This window comes from Pseudophryne corroboree, chromosome 4 (assembly GCF_028390025.1).
Source record: "Pseudophryne corroboree isolate aPseCor3 chromosome 4, aPseCor3.hap2, whole genome shotgun sequence".
In the NCBI taxonomy this organism is placed as follows: Eukaryota; Metazoa; Chordata; class Amphibia; order Anura; family Myobatrachidae; genus Pseudophryne; species Pseudophryne corroboree.
Genome location: NC_086447.1, coordinates 792912109 through 792937846, shown reverse-complemented (window position 1 = coordinate 792937846; position 25738 = coordinate 792912109). Strand labels below are relative to the sequence as shown.

The 25738-nt window shown below is 42.5% G+C and overlaps 1 protein-coding gene across 2 annotated transcripts in view; it reads right to left on the bottom strand.

Moving 5' to 3' along the window:
- The window catches only part of PLEKHH2 (pleckstrin homology, MyTH4 and FERM domain containing H2), a 417559-nt gene that overhangs the window by 311287 nt on the left and 80534 nt on the right, over positions 1-25738 (bottom strand). For both annotated transcript variants that reach the window (XM_063918337.1, XM_063918336.1), the window contains exon 2: positions 12051-12178. In XM_063918337.1, coding sequence (XP_063774407.1) covers positions 12051-12173 — 123 coding nt within the window. In that variant the 5' untranslated portion in view covers positions 12174-12178. The remainder of the gene's footprint in view (positions 1-12050; positions 12179-25738) is intronic.

Below are 25738 nucleotides of genomic sequence, written 5' to 3'. Positions count from 1 at the left end.
GGTTAGTTATAATATATATCCTGTTAATCATAAATACCACCATGCAGTTACGGTTGTGTTAATTACATTGTGATCTGGTCTTGTGATGAATATGCTCTGGTTATTGAGATACTGAAGTTGTTTGGGATGTGAAATTATGAGATGGTTCTAGGAAGTTGGATTACATTGTGAAAGGTGTTTTAGATGGTTTGGAATTGTAAAATCAGAACATATGCATTGTTTTGAGGCTTGGACATTTTGGAAGAAAATGGAGTCTTGTGTTTTCTGCTATGTGATTGTGGTTTAGTACAGAGTGCCATGTGTTTGGACCTGCAAATCTAAAATGGCTGCTGCTGGATGTCTTCCCCTCCCCCTTTCAGCCATGTGGTGTGGTCTTTGGAATCAAGTGGAGGTTTCTCAAAATGGAGTCTAGCTTCCATCCCATGCTGTATTCAGCATTGACTAACTGCGCAGCGATTGTCTCTCACATGTGTAGTTTTATCTGCAACCATGTTGTCTCTTATTTAATGTTATCATGAGCCATTTCTCTCTATCTCTCTCTTCTTCTCTTCCCCTTCCATTTTCCCATAAATAGTAATTGTATTGTATTGTATTGTATTTCTTGTGTAGTTATCTGGTTAGGTAGTCTCTGTTATATTGTAGTGTATCATTTGTACTGTTATCCCCTTTTACAAGTATATTAGATATAATACAGTTAATAGGCTTTGGAACCTAAACCAGTATCTGTGTATTTTCTATAGTGTTAAGTGTTCACTTGAGCGTCGGTGACGCTCAAGCAGCTTTGTAGTTAGTCAGGTTACACAAGGTTGCATTTACACCCTGTACTCACATTAAGGTATTCAGTGTATTTCATTGGTATAAGGTTTTAACATAAAGGTATAGCGTTGTGAGCGTCTGCGCCGCTGGTGACCTCCTCGTGGTCTCGAGCGTATGCTACGCCATAGCGAATCATTCCCCTAGACATAGCCAATAACGTGTCCTGTGATCACTGGGCCGTGAGCGAACGTGACGCTTGAGCGTCTCGCCTACGGCTGAGCGATCGCTACGCCAATAGCGTACCATTACGGTACTTCTTGAGCAAACAGCGTACAGTGTTCTTAGCTTCATAAAGGGTTGTTTATACGACAAGGAATTTAGCATTGTCAACTTGAACCAGTAACTGATATAGAGGGAGATGTATCAGGTCTTTCAAAGAGTAGAGCGTCAAGGACAAGTAGATAAGTTGCTCTCATAGCAAATAATCAGCTCCTACTTGTCATTCCAGAGAATGTAACATTAAACCGAGTCTGTTTCAGCTGGCTGTGCCCTGCCTGAATTTAAAGTACTAAAATGGGCCCTGCCTCTCGTACCTGCTGCAGGTGACACTGAAAAGGCAAAGACCTTTACAATATGCTGGAAAATCAGGACTGTCTTGCCTACATCATGGCAGTTGTGAGAAACACATCAGGGGCCAGGGCACATGCCAGGCCACCTGCAGGCAGGTAAGCGGTAAGTACCCATGCAAGAAAACTGCTTGCTCTCTAAGGCAGTTTGAGGCTCCCCTAATTTGCGAATCTCATAGACCACAGATCCTCAGGAAAAACTCGGTCCTCAGGACCCCACACGATCCATGTTTTGCAGGTTACCTGTAGATTTTTAAAATGTGACAGTTGGTGATACACAGTGCACCTGCTGGGTGACATGGAAAACGTGAACCGTGTGGGGTCCTGAGGACTGAGGGGCAGATGTATTAAGCCTGGAGAAGTGATAAAGCAGTGATAAATGTAAGGTGATAACACACCAGCCAATCGGCTCCAATATGTAAATTGGAAGTTACATAGAAACATAGAAACATAGAATTTGACGGCAGATAAGAACCACTTGGCCCATCTAGTCTGCCCCTTTTTTATTTTATCCTTTAGGCAATCTCAACCCTTTTTTAACCTTAATTCTTTGTAAGGATATTCATATGCCTGTCCCAAGCATGTTTAAATTGCCCTACAGTCTTAGCCTCTACCACCTCTGATGTGAGGCTATTCCACTTATCCACTACCCTTTCTGTGAAGTAATTTTTCCTTAAATTTCCCCTGAACCTCCTCCCCTCCAGTTTCAATGTATGCCCTCGAGTTCTAATACTTCTTTTCCTTTGAAGAATGTTTCCCTCCTGAACTTTGTTAAGACCCTTGATATATTTGAAAGTTTCTATCATGTCCCCCCTTTCCCTTCTCTCCTCCAAACTATACATGTTAAGATCTTTTAGCCTTTCCGGGTAAGTTTTGTGATGTAGGCCATGCACCATTTTAGTTGCCCTTCTTTGTACACTCTCTAATGTATTTATATCCTTCTGGAGATAGGGTCTCCAGAACTGGACACAGTATTCCAGATGGGGCTGTCCAATGACCTATACAGTGGCATTATCACTTCTTTTTTCCTGCTACTGATTCCTCTCCCTATGCAACCAAGCATCTGACTTGCCTTTCTCATTGCTTTGTTGCATTGCTTTCCTGCCTTCAAGTCACTTGAAATAGTGACTCCTAAATTTTAGGAGCTGATTGGCTGGTGCATTATAGCCTTGTACTTATCACTGCTTTATAACCGCTTTATCATTTCTCCAGGCTTAATACATCTGCCCCTGAGTTTGAGAACCACTGTCATAGACATTCCGGGACAGTAGACAGCTATCTGTTAGGTCAGTATGCAATGGTTAGTTATGGAGGGTTTTATTTATTACATGTAACTCTGCAAGAAATACTATAGAAACAATGAACCGATTTAACATTTTTAGAAATAAAGAGAAAGGCATAGGAGTAACCATTTTGCACCCTGATTACAGGGTTTTATAATTTTGCCCCACTTTACAAAAGTTAAACCATGCCTGACCCTTTCCACCATGGAGTGTCCACTTTTCACAATGCCATGTCATCTTTTCCAATACAATATTGCACCCCCTCCCCCACTTTATCTTGTCTACACTCTGTACTGCGGCCCCTCCTGCTCACCCCTAATTACACCTCATACCAGTAACGATAACTAAAATCACATATCTTCTGCTGCAGCAAGGAGGAAAAAAAACTGCACTTTGGAATAATATTCGTTTAGAAAACCGATACATGTGGCAAACTTGGCCCATTTCCCCTTATGATTCCTGAAATTCCGCTCCCAGACAGTACAGCTCCAGCTTCAGACTCCAACAAAGTATCTTTCATTGGAAGTCAGATGCTGACTCCCTGTGTCTCTAACACAAACTGAGCACCCAATAAATATAGATGGGATGTCTGCGGACACGTCAGCTGTTATGACAAGATAATAACAAAAGGTACGGTTTAGTTGGATTTTAACACAACTATGTCCTAAATCAGCTTTAATTCAGCAGAATGTGACGGAAAAATATACACCAGGCTAAAAATAACAGCTAATATCACTTTATTTTCCACTCATGGAGTGTGAGATCACATTTGTGCTCTCCAGAGTAAGTGGGCGAGCCACTGGAGTATAACCAACTATAATGCAGGCTTGTGAAATGAAGCATTTATTAAATATTTTTAACACCTATAACCAACACCAAATAGCCCAACACTGGTAGTAAACGTTTAAAGCACGCATTTTAGAGATAGATGGGAGCATGTGATATACAGTATTATTCACTATTACAACGGGTGTGGTTCGTTTTATTGACAGTATCTAGGTCGACAATGTTTAGGTCGACCACTATAGGTCGACAGTCACTAGGTCGACATTGATGGAAGGTCGACAGGGTTTCTAGGTCGACATGTGCTAGGTCGACAGGTCTAAAGGTCGACATGAGGAATTTTTTTTTTGGGTGTCGTTTTCTTCGTAGAGTGACCGGGATCCCAAATTAGTGCACCGCGTCCCCTCGCATGGCTCGCTTCGCTCGCCATGCTTCGGGCATGGTGCCTTCGCTTCGCTCGGCACACTTTACCGTTCCAATCGTAGTCCACGTGGATCGTTAAGTATGAAAAAATCCCCCCCCCAAAAAAAAATGTGAAAAACTCATGTCGACCTTTAGACCTGTCGACCTAGCACATGTCGACCTAGAAACCCTGTCGACCTTCCATCCATGTCGACCTAGTGACTGTCGACCTATAGTGGTCGACCTAGACACTGTCGATCTTCAGACCGGATCCCATTACAACACAGTGTTCTGTAGGAATTGCTATAAACTTTTTTTTCCAACCCACTTTGTGCACCATAATAATACTGCATGTGCCACAGTGCTGCTCTTTAAACAGGAGGCACATATAAGTCCTACAGTATGCCAGTCAGGGTGGTGCACTAACGTCAGTGCCTCCTGCGAACCGTAGATTCACAATCACAGTGAGCCGTATTCAGAGATGTACGCCAAACCGATTTTTTCACAGTTTGTCGTTAGTCTGCACATACATGTAAGCCGCGATGGTCTTGCAATGATGTACTACGGAGAAAGGATTTTTTTATTTGTTAACTGACTGACAGGCAGCCACCGTTTGCGGGACATACAGAGGAGTGGCGGCAAAAACACAGGCATCTTTTTACGCAGATGCTGAAAAACTCAAAGCCACCGATGGGCATCACAACACATATCCAAGTGGCTGCGAAATTTACATCGTTTCGCACAGTAGCTGTGCACAAAGTGGCAGCTGGGAATGCATCACTGAATCACAGGACCAGGATCCCAGACATTTCAGCATTTGCTCTTTCTACTGAAAATAAATTATAAGAGTCACTTATGACCATTCATAAATTAAATCCACAGAACAAAGTTCCTTTTCTGATGTCAAACATTTACCTTACCAAACATGCAGCAGTTAGTTATAGGAGCATGCTTTTGCTGGGCAAGACGGCACAGTCTGTAAAGATGCAAATGTTTTCACTAAGCAATGAAAGAAGTTGGACGCATAACAAATGTTCCTTACGGAGTACGGAATAGGGACGGTCACTGTCCCAACGCCACTATTTTCCACCCTGTAGGATGCCTGGAGAGGAACTCTGCTACACAGAAACTCCTTGTCACACACCCGACACTCGTATTCCTTCTATGGTGCTCCCTGGGCGCTGGTTCTGTGCCCTGCAGCTGCACTGTTTGGGCCGCCCCTCCTACATCTTCCTCGGTGAAAGTCAAAAATGTTGGCAAATATGTCTGTATCATTATTGTAGCACTGAAAAAAAAAGCCCGTTTCTTTAAAATGATTATGTTAATGTCTCTTTAAACTACTTGATGCAACATCAACCTTGATTCAGAGATGACTGATATCACAGGAAAAGAACTCAAAAAATATTTCTGATTAAACGTACAAGGCAGTGTTTTTAGTTCTAAATGTTCTAATAACAATTGTTTTGCTCTACTAGGCCAAAGTGTACGAAGTATCCGAGCATGCCTAATGTAACATGTGCTATCTATATAAGAAACTGAAAATATACGTACTAGAGAGCCATACTAGAGCCTAATCCTATTTATCATGATATGTTATATGATTATTGCAGGTTTTATAAAAACCAAACAACAAACAAACAATGGGCCTAATTCAGACCTGATCGTAGAGGTGCTACATTTAGCACATCTACAATCAGTCACACAGACATGCGGGGGGACGCCCAGCACAGGGCTAGTCCGCACCGCATGTCAGACCTGACCCCCCTGCACAAGTACAAAAGCATTGCCGCTTTTGTACTGGAAGAGTAGCCCCCTGCCAGCGCAGCTCCTGCGCGCTGATAGGGAGCTACTCCTCGCTGCTCGGGTCACAGAGGCTGCATGTGACGTCACGCAGCCGCCGTGGCCCACCCCCCAATGGTTTGGGCACACCTGCGTTGCCCGGACCGCGCCCCCCTAAACGGAGTCCAAATGCCGCCGGCCCTCTCACGCCCAGCTACCACCTCTGCTTGTCAATCATTCGCAGTTCAGACTTGATCGATCAGCTCTGAATTAGCCGCAATAATACATACATGGTCATCTTAGGTATACTGGTCCAGCGTGGTGCTAATTTTTAACTTATTCATTATTAGTGACATTATAGGTGCATAAGTGAGCCGAAGCATGTATGCGTGGTGGAACTGAAAACATCACAAGATATGTACAGATCAGAAGCAGATGCGCCGAGTCTATTTCAGGCACACGTCACATACGTTTTTAACCATGTCATAATATAACCATTTGTTTTGTGTGCAAAACACACATTCATTATTATCCAGTGATAAAACGTCAAATACTTGTTTCATAAATCAGTAACAACTCTTATATATGGGGGTTGGGGAAGGGGACAAGCAAAACCATTGTTTTACATATGCCCACAAAAGCATAACATATGACCAAGCAATGGAGAAAGCCGCAACCAGCGTCAGCAGATAGCCAATCACGAGCGGTTTGTTAATGCTGGTGATCACCATCATCATCCATTATTCGTACCAGCCAGTCGGCTCCTGTCATTTTTCAAACACAGCCTGTGACATGTCAGTTAGGAGCCGATTGGCTGGTACTTTATCTCCAGCGACTTTATCTCCATCCAAGGCTTAGTAAATAGACCCCAAAGGCCGGTGTAAGTGCCAGAACAATGTAAATCTGAGTAGGCGGATATGCATATTTGTTGCAAGAGACGCTAACGGCATCCCCTACTGACCACAATACAATTCTCTTACAATGTTTATGATAATAGTGGGGTGTAATGTTAGTTGAGTCCTTAGGCTGCAGACTGTGTAAGCAAACCCCCAGTGTCCTGCCAATCTCACAGCATGTACTAAAACAACAGCACATCATCAGCGGTAGGGATAAAAGGGACTGCAATGGACATGACTCAGGAAGGGGTACAAGATTTATTTCCAAACCAATGGTTCCCACCAAGCTGAAAAACATTAGGATGCACATTTTCACTGTCCAGCTGTTTCATGAGCCCAGGAACGCTGTTAGCGGATTGTGTTTCATGTCATCACGCTGTGCTAGTGAAAGAGGCTGATTCATCCAAATATCTAAAGCGTAGCATGAATAATGATGTTGTCTCACACGGCATGAATTCTTTGGTATTCGTGTGATAGGTCAACCGTGAAAAGGCCGACAAGCAATAAGATGACACCAAATGGTAAACGTGCATATGGTCGACGTGCCAATGGTCTACACATGAAAAGGTCTACATGAGTTGTTTTTTTTTTTTTTTTTTTTTCAGGACTTTTTAATACTTTACTATACACATGGACTACAATTGGGAATAGCAATCTGGCGCACTAATTGGGCGTTCACGTGTTGGAAGGAACATTTTGACACAAAAATATATTAAAAAGCCACTTTGGCTTTTTCGTGTGTCGACCTGTTCGACCATTTAACCATGCAGACCATTTGGTGTCAACCTTCTGACTTTCGTGCCATTGATCCATAACCGAATTCAATATATATCTAAGGGCCTAATTCAGACCTGATAGCCGTTGTGCAAAATCGTGCAGCGGCCTATTATCAAACGACTGCACATGTGTATGCACCACATTGCGCAGCCACGACACCAAACAGCGACAGAATAGTGCAAAAATTTTGTTCGTTAGATGTACGCAAGGTGATTGACAGGAAGCGGGTGTTTGGGGGTGATAACTGTCCGTTTTCTGGGAGTGTCAGGAAAAAGACAGGCGTTCCCAAGCGTTTTCTGGGAGGGTATATGACGTCAGCTCCGGCCTCGATCAGCCTGTTTGTATTGCACTGTAGGAGTAAGTCCTGAGCTATTCACAGACTGCACAGTATGGAAAACTCATTTGATTGTTAGTGAGTTGCGAATGGATTTGCAAATTGTAAGCTTGCGAGCAGGGCCTTCCTACCTCTATGACTGTTATCACCCAGTTTGTTATTGTTATTTCAAATTGTAAAGCGCAACGGAATTTGCTGCGCTATATAAGAAACTGTTAATAAATAAATAAATAAATGTCCGCTGTCTGGTGAAATTTTCACACGGCATACACGTGCATTCGCACACTTGCACGGGGCGGGTTTTCACTCTCTATGGGCGGCGGCTATCTGATTGCAAAAATGCCCAACAGCGTACAGGTCTCAATTAGGCCCTATATATCCATAAGTCTCTCTCTCTCTCTCTCTCTCTATATATATATATATATATATATATATATATAATTCCAAAAAAGAGACAGCGGCACTCGAGGGTTTTGAAAATAGAAAAAGTTGTATTCAAAGACGATCACATGAAGCCAACGTTTCGGGGCTCACATGCCTCTTTGTCAAGGTGTGTGCCGTTACACACCTTGACAAAGGGGCATGTGAGCCCCGAAACGTCGGCTTCATGTGATCGTCTTTGAATACAACTTTTTCTATTTTCAAAACCCTCGAGTGCCGCTGTCTCTTTTTTGGAATTCTGCATTATCTTCTCAGAAGGCACCGAGGTCAGGGACACCAGTTAGGAGAGTGCCAGTCCATTTGGGAAGTATATATATATATATATATATATATATACATATACACTGCTCAAAAAAATAAAGGGAACACTAAAATAACACATCCTAGATCTGAATGAATGAAATATTCTTATTAAATACTTTGTTCTTTACATAGTTGAATGTGCTGACAACAAAATCGCACAAAAATTATCAATGGAAATCAAATTTATTAACCCACGGAGGTCTGGATTTGGAGTCACCCTCAAAATTAAAGTGGAAAAACACACTACAGGCTGATCCAACTTTGATGTAATGTCCTTAAAACAAGTCAAAATGAGGCTCAGTAGTGTGTGTGGCCTCCACATGCCTGTATGACCTCCCTACAACCCACACAAGTGGTTCAGGTAGTGCAGCTCATCCAGGATGACACATCAATGCGAGCTGTAGCAAGAAGGTTTGCTGTGTCTGTCAGCGTAGTGTCCAGAGCATGCAGGCTCTACCAGGAGACAGGCCAGTACATCAGGAGACGTGGAGGAGGCCGTAGGAGGGCAACAACCCAGCAGCAGGACCGCTACCTCCGCCTTTGTGCAAGGAGGAACAGGAGGAGCACTGCCAGAGCCCTGCAAAATGACCTCCAGCAAGCCACAAATGTGCATGTGTCTACTCAAACGATCAGAAACAGACTCCATGAGGGTGGTATGAGGGCCCAACGCCCACAGGTGGGGGTTGTACTTACAGCCCAACACCGTGCAGGACATTTGGCATTTGCCAGAGAACACCAAGATTGGCAAATTCGCCACTGGCGCACTGTGCTCTTCACAGATGAAAGCAGGTTCTCACTGAGAACATGTGACAGACGTGACAGAGTCTGGAGATGCCAAGGAGAACGTTCTGCTGCCTGCAACATCCTCCAGCATGACCGGTTTGGCAATGGGTCAGTAATGGTGTGGGGTGGCATTTCTTTGGGGGGCCGCACAGCCCTCCATGTGCTCGCCAGAGGTAGCCTGACTGTCATTAGGTACCGAGATGAGATCCTCAGACCCCTTGTGAGACCATATGCTCGTGCAGTTGGCCCTGGGTTCCTCCTAATGCAAGACAATGCTAGACCTCATGTGGCTGGAGTGTGTCAGCAGTTCCTGCAAGACGAAGGCATTGATGCTATGGACTGACCCACCCGTTCCCCAGACCTGAATCCAATTGAGCACATCTAGGACATCATGTCTCGCTCCATCCACCAATGCCACGTTGCACCACAGACTGTCCAGGAGTTGGCGGATGCTTTAGTCCAGGTCTGGGAGGAGATCCCTCAGGAAACCATCCGCCACCTCATCAGGAGCATGCCCAGGCATTGTAGGGAGGTCATGCAGGCACGTGGAGGCCACACACACTACTGAGCCTCATTTTGACTTGTTTTAGGGACATTACATCAAAGTTGGATCAGCCTGTAGTGTGTTTCTCCACTTTAAATTTGAGGGTGACTCCAAATCCAGACCTCCATGGGTTAATAAATTTGATTTCCATTGATAATTTTTGTGTGATTTTGTTGTCAGCACATTCAACTATGTAAAGAACAAAGTATTTAATAAGAATATTTCATTCATTCAGATCTAGGATGTGTTATTTTAGTGTTCCCTTTATTTTTTTGAGCAGTGTATATATATATATATATATATATATATTGAAACAATAGTGAAATAGCGCCTATATCTTGAGACCTAAATACAGTATATCGGTTAAACCCTATTATTCAGGGAAATTAGCACCTCTGAGCCAACACAACTCAAGACAAGTATACCAATTAAGAGATTTAATAAAAACAATATCGAATAAAATTGTACATTCAACTAACAGAGAATCATCTCCCCACTTTCTGTTGTGAAGAATGAGGATCACACTTGCAAGGACTATATATATATATATATATATATATATATATATATGGAACAGTGATCAGTCCTTGCGCAAAAGATCCTTAGGATATCAGAATTTGTTCAAATCATTCGAGTGCCGCTTCAATCCACTACGTGCCACCGCAGTATGATAAAAACGGAGAACGCACTCATGAATAATAAAACATGCACAATTTTTACTTGAAACATACAATCACGTACATCAAGGTTAAAAAAGGTCAGCATGAATAGCACAGTCACTATGCCGTTCTACAGCGATATTGTAACTTGCTTCTCAACCAGCTCTGATTCCAGCAGGTGACGTCAGGCCTGGGACGTGGCCGTTGTGACGTCACCTGCTGGAATCAGAGCTGTTTCAAGTAAAAATTGTGTATGTTTTATTATTCATGAGTGCGCTCTCCGTTTGTTCTTCAATATATACATATATAGACATTGAAAGCTTTGTTCATCTAGGGTGAGTAAGAGTTTTAGAAAGACAGGTAAAATAATCTCTGAAACCAAAAAAACAATTAACTACAAAGATAATGATGCCGTCATTTCAGTGAAATCTGTCTGCTTGGTGGTTACTGATTGGAGATCAGATGTGTGGAGAGTGAACTCATCACCTACTGTATTGTACAGTTCTGTGTAATGACGTGTTCCTGTCATGCATGCCTGATCTGCACAGTTTGATATTATTGTTTTACCGCAATTCTGGAGATACGGTGATATGCAAGACTTCATCTGGCTCCTAAGAGGAGGGATATTAAAGATAACACAAGGCGAAATATAGTGAGGAAAAACAACTATGACTGGCTCACTTCCAGAGCTTAGGCTTGCAGGGCAGTGGGTGGAATAGAGACACCAATGAAAAGTATGCACAGAAATCTAGAAGTCAGGAAGATGGTAGAAGACTCCAAAAGTGCTAGTGAGAGGCGGGAACCATAATGGTATAGGTCAATTAATGGCATACAGTAAATACCTGTATTCCATAAAGCATACCTCCCAACATTTGTGAATTGCTGGCCGGAACAACTGCGCGGCGAACGCAACCCGGAAAAGGTGCATGGCCTATGTAAAAGGGACATGGCTTTGCAGGAGTGCCACGATCGCGAGCCATGCCCCCCGTTTCCGTCACTGTAAATTGTAATTCACATGAGAGATATGTAAAAGGAAATGCATGTGAGGGAGCCACAGAAATTGTTTGCATGCTAAAGACCGTAATGGTTTTATATACTGTACTGAGTGAAATATGGAGAAACATGCGGATCATTTCTATTCTTTGCTCCACATTTGTGAGCACCATGATTGGCAGCCCACTGGAGATGAGAGCCTTGGAGGCTGTGTCCTTTTCCGACAATGCTTGTCGGAAAGGATCCGACACTTATTGAATATACCCCATAAACTCCACACAGACAAGGTATTATTGAGAAATAAACCCAGGATCTTAGTGCAGTTAGGCAGTAACGCTAGCCACTGAGCCAACCATGCCGCCTCTTTGTGTACTCAAACATGGAAAAAAACACTGTTTTGAAAATCTCTATTCATAATCTTGAAGAATAAATGTTTACTTATATGCACTATCCCTTTAATAAATACCATACTCCTCTTTCTTAAACTGACTTGTGTCTGTGCTGTTGGCTCTCAGCTTTCTTCGCAGATAACTGAAATCCCAGCATGCCTCTGGCTATCCATGCATCTGGCTATGTTGTGCTGCTGAAAGTTTTCATTCTGGGAAAGTTTTTTCACTGAGCGCAGTTTTGTGCTTCTATTGCTTTAAATGGTCTGGGCATATTATCCTGCACAGCAGTCATGTAACATTACCTTCTCTGCCAGCAATTCTCTGATCCTGTTAGCCTGGATACGGAACTTCATCAGCTGAGATTCCAGTGTAATACACCTTTCTTCCCAATCTACAGCTCCTTCGCATTCCAGATGCTCTGCCATGCTTGCTGTAAGAGGGAAAACACATAAACAGTATGTGAGTGGTCACTCTGTGACAGAGTTAGTACTCCCTCCTCTACTTCCTGTAGTGGATCTACTACAATGAGCCATCTGTGGAACTTGGTTGAATCCTGCTACTTATTGCATAGGATAAGAAACAGGGATGCACAAAATGTGTACTGTATTTCAGGGTCTGGCCATAAAATTAGACACTTACCATGTTCCCAAAAATGATATAAACCCAAATAACTACACTGTATATATAGACACACACACACACACACACACACACACACACACACACACACACACACACACACACACACACACACACACACACACACACACACACATTTCATGAATATGATGCTAATTAGAGGCTCAAAAGTACAGTGCTAGCTTATAAGAGAGATGATGAGATAGATAGATAGATAGATAGATAGATAGATAGATAGATAGATAGATAGATAGATAGATAGATAGATAGATAGATAGAGCGGTGCTACAATTAAACTATCATGGCGCCCACCCCACATAACCCCCTCCCCCCACCCTTGTACATGGTTTCTCCATCTCCTGTAAAGGTCTTTTTATTATATGCCATGTATGCTTGTTATTGTTCAGAAAAGATCATATTATTATTACTAGTGCAGCCGGCATTCCCCAATCAGCTCAGTCCTGACATGTCTGTCACACGCCAGCTTCATTACAGTATCAAATATTATTTTATGTTACATATCATGGATATTTGACTTGCACAGCTGCAGAGAGTATACAACAGCAGTAAACACTGACATAAAGAAATAACGTATTTATTCAAACATATGGCAATATTACACATTTATTGGGGGGTGTTTATGAAAACAAATCCACAAGAAAATACACATTAAATAACAATTCTTATTATTTGAAGTGAATTTCAGAAAGTGAAGAAATACATTTGATTTGTTGGCAAGAACAACACCTGCATCAGTATTTCCCAAACACTAGGGAAGTGTGTTTGGGGGGTTTGTGGGGTGTGGAGGGTTCTGACCCCGCTGCAAGATGCTGCAGATAACATAACTGCACAGTAGGGTGTAAAGTCTAATGAATTCCAGCACTGCACCCCCACACTTGTCACTGTGATCTCCTGGGGGAGAGACACATAGGGGAATGTTTACTAAAGTGCGAGTTTACAGAAGTGATGATGTTGCCCATAGCAGCCAATCAGATTTCAGCTATAATCTTCTAATAGGTGATAAATGATAAGTAGAATCTGATTGGTTGCTATGGGCAACATCTCCACTTCAGTAAACCAGCCCTTTAGTAAATATACCCGATAGAGTAGACATCATACCTACAAACATAATATAGATATTTTGCAGTCTTGGCTATTGTCATAAATTGGTGGTTTCCAAAGGTTTGCCAAGTAATTCTTAAAAACAAAACAAAACCCAGATATAACAGAAGGGGTTAAATAATGAGTCTCACACATTTCCAGCCCAAACACTATTCCTGCAGCCATACTCATGGCCCCCCCTTCCCCCCTTACCACTCTGTTGGAACTAATGAAATTTGAGTTTGGAGAAGGGTGACCAAAGAGCTTAACGTTAGCTGGATTCAGATGTTACTTGTACAGGCGTATTTATAGATATTTTCTCTTTGAAATATGGGAACAGAATGGGACTGGATATTTGTTTGCCTCTGTATGAAGTGTCTTTCTCAATAATGAATGGGTTTAGTGAGAAAGTATACACTGGGGGCTGTTTACTATTTACCACCTACAGCAACCAAACAGACACTTGGGTGGAAGCTTCTTCTTATGTAAGTAAATAAACTTAACTATTATAACACGGCAGAACAACAGTGGTTTATCAAAGTGCAAAAGTACAATTGTATAATGACCAATAGCCACTTTGCCTGCTTTACTGGAATATTGGGGAGTACTGAGCTATGGAAGTGTGTGTCTGGCTGCTTAATGATGATTTGTGTTGCTAAACACTCTTTCATGGTTATTCCTTGTTTCTACAACCAGAGCAGGAGATAAGAATAATGCACACATGGTCAAGAAAGTAGGGTAGGCAGCTGAAAGAAAAGGTACAATTTCCACTGATGGGTAAAAGACACAGTTAGAAAAGGCCCAACTCATTCATAGGACTTATATTGTCAGTATCCCCTTTGACCAACAGCTATGCTCAATGAAGCCTGGCTGATACTTTGCAGGGTACCTGGAGGGGCAAGGTTCTCTTGTATACCAACCAGGAGCCATCTCCTTCTTATAAGGTCAGCAAGTAATGTGGGTCATACATCTTGCTGTGATTCCCTGTTCTGCTGTTGTCGATCTGCTGATCAGGGGACTCCGATGACCACCAATCTGGCGGATCAACAAAATACTACGTGTTGCTAAGGCCCCCCCCCCCTCCCCCCGAACTGGCGATTCAAATAATTTTGTGTCGAAATTGACAAAACTAGTATTTCCAACATGTTGGATCTTGCCGGTCCCCTGACCAAGGAAAGGGGGCCCCATGAGTATTCTTTCCCCAGGAACCTGTTTTCAGAGAGCCGACTCATGGGCATCAAAAAATTATGTAAGGACCCTACAATCTTGTTTGGTGTGGGCTGGAGATTATGGTTCCATTGGTGGTTAAAATAATCAGGAGAGTGAAGGAATACTCTTCTTCATAAAATGTTAACTAAATATGAAATTGTTCCAAAGTTTATAACGAAAGCCAATCTCACATAGCTCAAATTAAGTCCTACAGATGTACTTTCTCCACACCTTTATCTCACTGTAGTAAACTCAGGGGTGATTCAGTAAGGCTTGCTGTATGTGCAGAACGGGTCCTGCGAACTGATTGACAGGCAGATGCATTCACGGGGAGGAGAGGCCGGCAATCGGGAAAATGGGGTGTTGCCCCCCTTATCTGGGAGTGTCGAGGCCAAGGACTGCGTCGCAGTTTCCTTAGCCTCGCAAGCATACAGTACCTGCGATGGCAAGGGTAAGCTTAGGCTCACCCAGTCTGCCCTAACAGTTGACCATCTCGTCCAATGGCCACCTCAGATACGATCTCATGGTATGCACCTCCTCCTGCATTTGCATTGCTAAGTGAATTAGGCCCTCAATCAGCAACATGCAATATTGTTTTTGCACTGCTGCATAGAACTAGGTGCTCACCACACCCAACACCTCCTATTTACCAGTCCAAATTTCCACTCCACTCCTCCACAAACACTGTCATCTTAATCCACACACCCAATATGCCTTTAGCGATAATGGCTTGGAGGAAAGAAAACAGGTTTGCTGGAGAAACATGACCTATAGAAGTGCCCACACTCTTCATTACCAAGCAACCACCAGTGGACAACGTTGTAAAGATTGTCTAAGACTCGAATACCTTAGGAAAAGGGTGAGTGCATTTTTTGCAGGAAATGGTCTTACACATTATTGTACGTAGTACACACTAGGCCTGATTCTAAATTGGTCACAATGTTAATGTTGCATGCATTTGAGCAATTGTTTTCTACTGCGTATCGTCTAAGGCTTCATCTAAATGACAAGCAATCTTGCCGATGGTTGTGACAAGTTCCCTTCACTCGGACCATCGGAGATTGCCGGTACACACGGAACAATCTAATGAATGATAGAACGATCTCTCATGCCATCCCTCATTACACTGCACTAGCTTGCAAGTGACGTCTTGTGGTTGGCCATGACATGTTTTTTTTGTTGTTGTTTTTTTTTTTGCTTTACAAACATGGCCCTTTCTTTATATCTCCCCCCCAAGAAATCTACTCTTCAGGACCACAGACACTGACGGGGGTATTCAATCGCCTGTGATCACTGATCGCGGGTAATTGTGTCGCCGGGGGAAATTCAATTAGCCCGATAAGCCATTTCGGCTGTGTCGGTGAAACCTGTGTGTTTTGGGACAATTTTTCTTTCTTTGGGTAAACAAATTGGATAGCCTGAAAAAAAATTAAATCGGAGAGACATCGGGAAAAAACAGTTTTTCTTTGCACCTAATTGACTACCCCCCTAAGGCTTATACAGCAAGGTTTAGGAAGCATCGTAACTAACCTCCTATTGACATATGTGCTTTTCTAGTAACTCAGTAGAATGGTTCCTAAAATTCCTGGCTGCATATCTAATACCTGGTTACTGAAGACTGTGGGGCAAGTTTGTAATTTTATAACATTTTTGTAAAGAGGCCCATTGGGTATAAGCGGCTGGAACAATTTATTAGTTTAAAAAGGATAATTTTAATGAAAATGTAAAATGTTCATGAAAGAGGTGGTAAGATTTGTATAACTATTAATAAACTTGCATTTATTCTAATGCCATATACTATTTCTTGCTGGAACACAATTATCCCTACACAGTGTAACCATGGCCAATGACAAAAATTAATGAACTCAAAACGCACACATACAGTACACTGACACTATACAGGGGGTCCATACACATACATACAGTACACTGACACTATACAGGGACCCATACCCACACATACAGTACACTGACACTATACAGGGATTTATATGCAATCGCGGGGGGTGGGAAGACATCTAATGTAAAAAGGCAGGATGGTTGTTACTGAACAGATTGTCAGCACTGGAGTGAGAGAAAGACTGTCTTACCAGCATTAACAGCAGCCGGGCTGATCCGCAGCACTGGTCCTAATGATCCTCCTCCCGCTCTGCTCTGCCTCCATTGCTGCGATATTGGACTGACAGATGTCTCTCTGCTACAGGCACGCTGCTTGTCTGTCGCGGGTGCTAGCGCACGCACGGGGTGGCGTGATCATCTGTGCGGTTCCGGCGGGGGCATTGCTCAGTGATCATTCATGTGTCACATAGGAGTGAAGCAGGCCGGGTGTTCTGCCAGAGACGGTGTACGTGGAGGTGAGAAGCAGAGACAGGGGGGACGCTAGCAGCAGCCTCCGGGAGATTGGTTTGGATACTGCCTGTAATAAGACCACGTCTTGGCTATGAGCTGAGACAGTACCCGCCTCTCCAGCCTGCCCTGCCGGCTATGCTGCTGTGGCTCCAGAGTTTCCCTCCCTCCTCCCCTGCCCCCGGAGCTGCGTCTCCGCTCCTCTCCTCACTCCAGCTGGGGCAGCGTACAGTACAGGCGGCTTGTAATGAGTCAGTCTGACTCATTTAAATGCCGCAGACTTTTGGGCCCCTTGATGGCGTGCGTGGTGGCGGCTCATTGGGGATGCAGGCAGTTGCGCCTCCAGGGCTACTACGCTGTGTGCCAAGCACCGCTGGCACATACGTAGTTACGGCCCTGTTGTCACGCTCGGCAAAGATTGGGGTTCCGACAACCGAGCTTGGGCTGGGAGGACAGCTGACTGTGTAGGAAGTAGGTGAGGTGATTGAATGTAGTTCTTCCTCATGAGGTGGAGGCCTAGTAGGTGTAGAGTTGGCTGATGGGCAGAAGAAAGAGTGAGGACTCTGTAGGACAGGCCTGGCCAACCTGTGGCTCTCCAGCTTTTGTAAAACTACACATCCAAGCATGCCATTCCACACATTTATCATTCCCTAATAGTAAAACTGTGGCAGGGCATGCTGGTAGTTTCACAACAGCTGGAGAGCCACAGGTTGGCCAGGCCTGCTGTAGGAGGTTAACTGTATCTTTAATGAAGAAACAACTGTACACCGACACTTGAAGAATTGAAAGACACGGGAAAAGAACTGGAGTCAACAATTAAATGATTTGAGGAAAGGAGCTGAAGATCACTGGTATTTGAGGCACTGAAAAACTGTGGTTTAAGATTGGTAGACAAGGCTAAAGGAGGCTGGGTTTTGAAGAACTGAAAGACTGTGGCTTGTGACTGGTAGACGAGATTGAAGGAGACTGGTTTTGAAGAACTGAAAGACTGTGGCTTGAGCTTGGAGAGCGAGGCTGAAGAACTCAGATTCTGAAGAAACGAAGACTGTGGCTTGGGCTTGGAAAGCGAGGCTGAAGAACTCAGATTCTGAAGAAACGAAGACTGTGTGGTTTGGGCTAGCGAGACGCCCGCAGGGACCACCGTTTAGCACCCAAAGCCCCTTAATGACCAGCGACAAGACTTCAGCAGCGAAAGGTCACAAACTGAGGATAGCAACCGAAACCGGGGAACCAGGAGCAGCCTGGGAGCATGGAGCTGGAGCACCTTTTACAGGAAAGCAACTTGAAGCACTGGCACTCTCTCCCTGAGCCAGCCCCCTTTTATAAGGGAAGACTGCACCGGATTGGCTGGAAGCAGAGTGTGAATTCAATTGGCAGATCTCTGGTCTCCAACATGGCCGCCCCCCAGCACTGGGGACATTCTCAGCTGCAGTACTTTAGCTAACACAGCTCCGGCCCTGACTTCCTGAAACAGAGCCACTGCCAGAGGGCTCTGATGCAGCGACTACCCACCGCAGCGCCCGGCTCACCAGGCCCTGGCCCCGGCCCCCGACTTCCCGAAGCCGCACACGTGCCCAAGGACCCGCTGCAAGCAGCTCCCCGCCGTCGCAGCCGCGCCAACCACTGGGATGGCAACCCCGGGAGACCGCACCGGAGGTAAGGCTCAGGATACTGACACCTGCTACTCAATTCATTATGCACCGAGTATCAGGGGTGGGGTGGTGTGATTGCCCCGGCCACTCTGTGTTTTACTGAGGTGAAGGGGCTTGATTGTTACAGTGCATTACTGTATGTCTTGCTCACTTCAATCCTGTTGGAAAGTCCCATCCACCTCTTCTTTTCCTACCTTGCCTTCACATCACCTGGAAAGCGTGGTACAAAAATTAGTCACGTAACAACCAATATATAATTAGCTATGATCTAACTACTGTTCTCATTGGTTGCTTTGGGTAGTTACGCATTTTCTGTTAGGGAGTTAAACTTATTTTCTTATTAAATAGCAAGTACACAATACTAGATATTGTAATATATTTGCTTAAAGCTCCCAAGTAATTCCCCACTGTTACATGATCACAGCCAGCCATCATATGAAGAGGGTTTATGTATTTCCAACATATATTCTCAATAACACTCTGGTTTTATAACATGAGCGATGAAATGAATATGGCAGCTGACTAGATTGGCCGCTGCTGTTGTCCAATCAGGGACCGCAATCATTACATCCCTACCATTCTGCGAGCCTTCTTTGTGTGTAACTGAATCTGCATCACTCTTTGCCAGAAATACAATGACTATGCAAGGAACTCCATGTCTCGCTTCTTCTTCCTACCCCTTTGTACAGTAATCGTCCGGGACAAGTGGGACAGCTCCATCCCTTACAACTGGGACACTCCCTGGTTCTACCTGAATCTACCTGGATCTGCCCAATTTGATGAGGGAGCAACAACTGTAAAAAATGAAACCTGACATATGGAACCTTAAGACTATACACAAGCTCATCAGAGCAAGGGACATGATGGAGTCTATTCCAGGGCAGCCATCAGCAACTGCAAAGTTTGGGAGAATGTGGCCTCCAAGAGGCTTACAAATATACATCAAGACTTATCATGGATGACCATTTAAGCAGGTCTGCCCTTCAGGTCAATCATGCACTCCTTTGCAGGTGCATACATCACCATTGGTGCCTCATCCATGAAGAATCATCTGTGCACCTCTTTTGGGACTGCATCTATGCACAGTTACTGTTGGATGCCATGAAACATGAACTCAAAGACAGTGTGGAAAGGAACAGGAACTATCATACCAATCTGTACTTTATGAACTATTTTCTGGCATCCACAACTATGGGGCAATCCAGGAGGCCTGACGTCTTATGACCTGGGTTAAAGATGCTTTGTTTCTTGCCAGGAACCGTCTCATTCTGAGGAGAGAGAAGATGTCTATCCAGGACTGTCGCTGGATAATCCACAGCCTGCTAAGAGACTATTCCATCATATACAGTCCTGAGAAAGAAGAGGATTAAACCTCCCTTCTTCCCAACCAAGGCTTGGGAATGTAGCCCCCACCTCCCTTTTCTTCACATTGTCTAATGTTTTGTTGATGTGTTTTTTTCTATTTATTCATCCCTCCCTTGTATGCCTGTCTATCAATAAAGCGTCAAGCATGTGATTTCCCCCCTTCCCCCACTCTGTTCCCCCACCAAACCCAATGACCTTGTTGACTGTTGTTAAGTTTAAGTTTTGAGTGAATAGTGCAGTGTATGATGTATAGTGTAGAATATCTGATGGCATATGTCTTGTATTGTACTATAATGTATGCATGATTATGTTTTGTGGTATATTGCGTTTTAGCTGTGCTGCAACACAGTACACTTGTATGTAATGTTTATGTATGTTTTTTTGCTTATTTTTATGTCGATATAGAATGGGGGGGTTTTCAATCAAAAAAATAATTACACTCCTCAAAACCAACAAGGTGTGCCCAGCATGACATCTCTATAACAGACTGTCTCAACAGATGCACTTATTATTGTAATCTTGTCTGTTTCGGAAGTTCTATATAGTGAAAAGGGAAGGTAGAGGATGTGAGAGCACGGATAACGATGTTTTCAAACTTAGGACCTGATTCTGTAAGGATTGCAAATTTTGCTTAGTAGCAGAAAGTGCAATACTTTGGATCGCATGCTGAAGGCCGCCCAGCATGCTAACCACCACCCCCCTCCCCCCTCCCACGCTAAAATTGCAGTCACACCACAATTTCAGAGTGACCGCTAAAAATGGGATAGCCTCCTGCCAGCGCAGAAGGCCAGCCACCATTTTTGTGATTGCAGCGGCTGCGTATGACATCACGCAGCCGCCCCGTTTACGCCCCCGATCACGTACACGCCACCATGCCCCCCCCCGTTCCTGCCGCCATACACCCATTTTTCAGCCACGCCCCCGCAACGCTCTGTCTCCACCTTGGGAACAGAACGTTGCCACCCCCTGCCCTGCAAACGCCTCTGCCTGATTGACAGGCAGAGGCGTTCGCATTTTCTGCGGGGCGCCTGCAGGAAATGCAGGCACATACGCAGGATGGGAGCTGTGCATGTGCCCCCGGGCAATCGTAAAAATTCCGGTTGGGTCGCTCTTTGCGATCCAACCTGAATTAGCACCTTAATACATGAAATCTCCAGCTCTCAAGAAGATAGGTTAGAAACAATTTAAAAGTCAAAGTTTCTTATATAGCCCCAGCCTCCATAACATAACATATTTAAATAAAATACAATATGTGAACACGATGTACTTAGGACATGCGCTAAGGGACATCTCTTTGGATGTATAATGCTTACATTACTCTTAGGGAAAACAATACTGAAATCCAACATCAACATGTCCATATGTATGGAAACCGAGGAGAGTTCACCCAACACAGGTCACATTCTTCATAATAACCAGGAATCTAATGTTGGCAATACAATGCAAAAACAATGTATATGGATTGTTAAATTTGCTGTTTCGTTGCAGTTAGGGCTGTTGACATATAGGTAATTGTCCGCACTCAATATAATATTAGGGCAATGGATGTTGTCTGAATCAAAATATAATTCATTATAAATAGGCGATGTAACCATAGTGAACATGCATAGGAAGTATCGATCTAGTTAGATGGTATATATGTGTATGCTTTTGTGTGTATAGGCATAGTAGGGAATAATGTAATGCAATGTCTGCATACAGATATATGTCTGTAGCAAATGAATAATTTGATTCTGATAGATAAAATCAGCAAGCCACTTGGTTTAGGTCACTTCAAAGGCACACAGGTAATGGCATGCGCAAGGAAGTGCCTAAGACTACAATCAGGAATCTGCATATCCTGAGCAATGTATGTTATTCGGCCTTCTGCTTTGAGACAATGACTCCTAGGATCAATTGAATTAACGAAGTCTCAAATGTTGATGAACACTAGCAGTATTTACACTCCAAAATAACCAAAGGAAAACCTTGATAGACAAACAAATATCAGACGCTATGACTCCAGAATTCACCCCCTGCTCGTCACTGTTGAACAAATTATCTGATATGTTTTACAACACCTTTGAATATGTAAATTGGGATTGTTAAAGTTGGGATATAAGACAGGGTTTGGAGCAGTCTTTAGTTAGTGCAGAGGGAAAGAGACAAGGAAAGGATCCTAAGACATCAGAAGAAGGTAGCTATGCATTTAACCCTCAATAATTCTTGCAAGTGTACAGTATGTGTGTTAATTGTTTAAGTTTGTAATATTGTTTGTGTTTGTTTAATATGTACTGCAGTTAATAATAATTATAGGATTTATTATCATTGTGTTTTTCATATCTTGTATTTTGTATACCTAGAATAAAGTGTTATTGAAATAGAGCTATTATTCCATGGTTCAAACTCATTTTTTTGGAATCTCTAAATCATACAAATCTGCATATATTATATAAGGCTCTGCAAAGTTGGACAATATATTTATACCCCTAAGGTATAGAGCATTGATATATCAAATGAGCCAGAAGGATACATCCCTGCATAAAGTATATTTACCATGTGCACAGATGTATTGCTTGGACAGTAATTGTTTTCAGTAGCTATATTCATACCCACATAGTCAATGAGCCAGGATTATATATCTCTGTAAAGTATAATTACACTTTACCTTGACATATCTCTTGGACAAGTAGATATATAATTCCTAAACCCAAATGAGCCAATCACATGCATATGTATAGGAATGTTCATATAATGTACATTGCTGTGTGATTGGACTAGTGCTAATCTCTGCCCCTTTAGCTATGAGCCAACCTAATTTGTAAGCCTATTATAATATATTTGCAGATGTAAGATACATAAAGCATAAATCAATATATGATATAATAAATATATATTATATAAGATTCCACACTTCAATAATTGGCACCCCAGATGGGACCATGGAATAATTTGGTATCTATTTTAAACTAACATAATATCTATTAGGAAGCAGCACCAATGGCTATAAGCCTGCTGGCAAAGTACAAGATCACAGTGGAATAGGTTACAAATGAGAATAAAGAATTTAAAGGCCTAGAATAGAAAATGTGCACAGTGGAAATTAGTATTTCCAAATAAATGTATAAATGTACCAGGTATTAGAGTTTAACCTTAAGACACCGGTCAATCTTAAGGAGAGGATACCTTCAGTACTAAAAACAAAGAATATATAAATTTAGCATTGTAATGTTAAATATGCAAAAAGTTGCAGCAGCATTAGGAAAAATGCGCAGAACTGCGGATTTAGAAGCCAAACAGAAATGTAAAGAAGGATCAGGTTCACGTCTTCGTAAGGCGTGCCTGACCATTAATGCAAAAATGCATTCATTATTTAAGTCCCTTAAACCGAAAAATAAACAGAAAAAGTTTGGGGCAGAAGCAAAAAGCCTGGCAGATTGTAAGCAAACTGTCATGACCTCTCAGGAGGAGATAAAAGAAAGTACAAGGGAGAACATTGTAGATGTAGGTGAGACTCAGGACAGCATTGTCCATGTGCAGCACACAGAGTCTGCTATGGTCACACAGACCACCAGCAGAACAGCCTCTGTGGTAAAGGAAGAAAGTAGCAATGTGCCGGATGTGTCTATCATCAGACAGCACATTAATGTAAAGGAGGTAGCAGCAATAGGAGATGTCCCCTATACTGTTTCTACTAAAGGGGAAGATTATTGTAACTCAGATTATGAGTATTCTGCTGAATACACTCTCAGAGTTCCCAATGTAAATGAAGAATTTGTTATGCCCTTAGGCAAAGGTGAATTGTCAGCAGATTTAAACACTGATAGCAGCAGTACAGTGCACACAGGGGTGGAGAAGTTCCCCATGGTGAAAACTCCCATGGCAACCAGAGTTGCAAACCTTGAAATGTATTTACCTGGAAACATGTTTAAAGGGGAAATCCATGAAATTAATTCAGGAATGCATGTTTACAAACAAGGTTCCCAAACTTTTGTAACCCCCACACAACACTCAGAGACATCTAGTGATGGTGCAAATGTTTGCATGCTCTCAGAGAGACCACATGCAGAGTGTCATTCTGCAAACCACACACCAATTAACAATGACAAAAAGGATCACCAGGATGAAAATGTTTTTATGCCCTGGTGCCATAACCATTTTATTACAGGTGTGGAAAGACAGAAAGCCCTGGGACCTGCAATACATATTTGGCAAAGTCTAACAAGTTTCTCTCCCCACAAAAGTAGGTTTTTTCAGAAGCTCCAAGATTCTTCCAGACTAAGGAGCCATGCCAAGCAGCAAACGCTATGGTTGAAGACAGTCTGGGCCCAGGCTACGTCACAAGGGAGTATGGTCACAAGTGAATACGGTAGTATCATTCCTTTACTTGTTAGATCCAATGTAGCCATTGTTTGCTTTGATGTTCAAACAGCCACAGTTTCCAAATTAAACCAGCATCATATCTGCAGCGACAATTGTGCTGTCATTGACACACAATGTGACAGGAAAGATTGGCACAGGCCAGAAACAATTGTTTGTTTGTTTGTTCTTCAATCTTTAAAGACACATTTGTAAATTCTGTACCTGATAACATGCAGCAGATAGGACAGAATGCATAGCAAGCTATGTTAAATCACTGTATAAATATCTGTGATATTCATTGTATGTATTTTTGTTTGATTCATAGTAATCCTGGCAACCTGTATACAGAATGGTGCAAGACTCCAAAAAGACTCCAATTTACAAGGCAAAAGGTCTTCATTAACCCTTTCATCGCTGCTATCCAGCAAAATCTACATAGCATCCCTAAAGACTGATATATGGACAAATCCTCAAGGCGTTTTCCAGGTTCACAAGAAAGGGGAATGTTTTCATTAACCTTTTCATCACAAGTAATCATTACTTGTCTTTCAAACTACATGTACATTCCCACAACAGTGTACAGCACATCTCATCACTGTGATTATACAGAACTGTCTCATCCCTTCATATACCTTAATCACATATATGTAAACATTTGTCTGAGATATATTTTATATCATTGTATTATATACCTTGTAAATATTTGATTTTTTTTTATATTACACAATAGATACTACCTATGCTTCCTTCGTAAAAGCTTCAAAAGTAATTAAATATCTAAAACAGGATGGTATACCACGTTTTAACAAATTGGGACAAGATTATTAAGTGGGATGAATAATTCTCTTAATAAAGACTGTAACAAGTCAAAGGGAATTATTTGTAGCGTAACAGGGTCAACTGTATATGCACATGGCTGCATATAAAATAATATTGGATGGAATTAGATATATTTAAAGCCATTCCTAAATGATATTTAATATCTGTTTGAAGCAAAGTTATATTCATTTATTGTATTGGTAGGCTGTTGCTATAGACATGTCAAATCATTTTATATAGCATTATTAGTTCAAATATAGGTAGGATAGGAAACGCCTTTATATGGGTTAAACTAATATAAGGTTATTTAAGATTGAGATGTATAAATAGGTACAAGGTAGAATAAGGAGATTTAAGACTGCATGGTCATTTATTCAGTGAGGAAATACAGTAAACAGAGTAGGTGTACTACTCGCAGCCATTTGTGGTACTATTGCCCGAAGACAATTAAGACCTACTATTAACAAGGAAAGAAAGAAAGAAAGAAAGAAAGAAAGAAAGAAAGAAAGAAAGAAAGA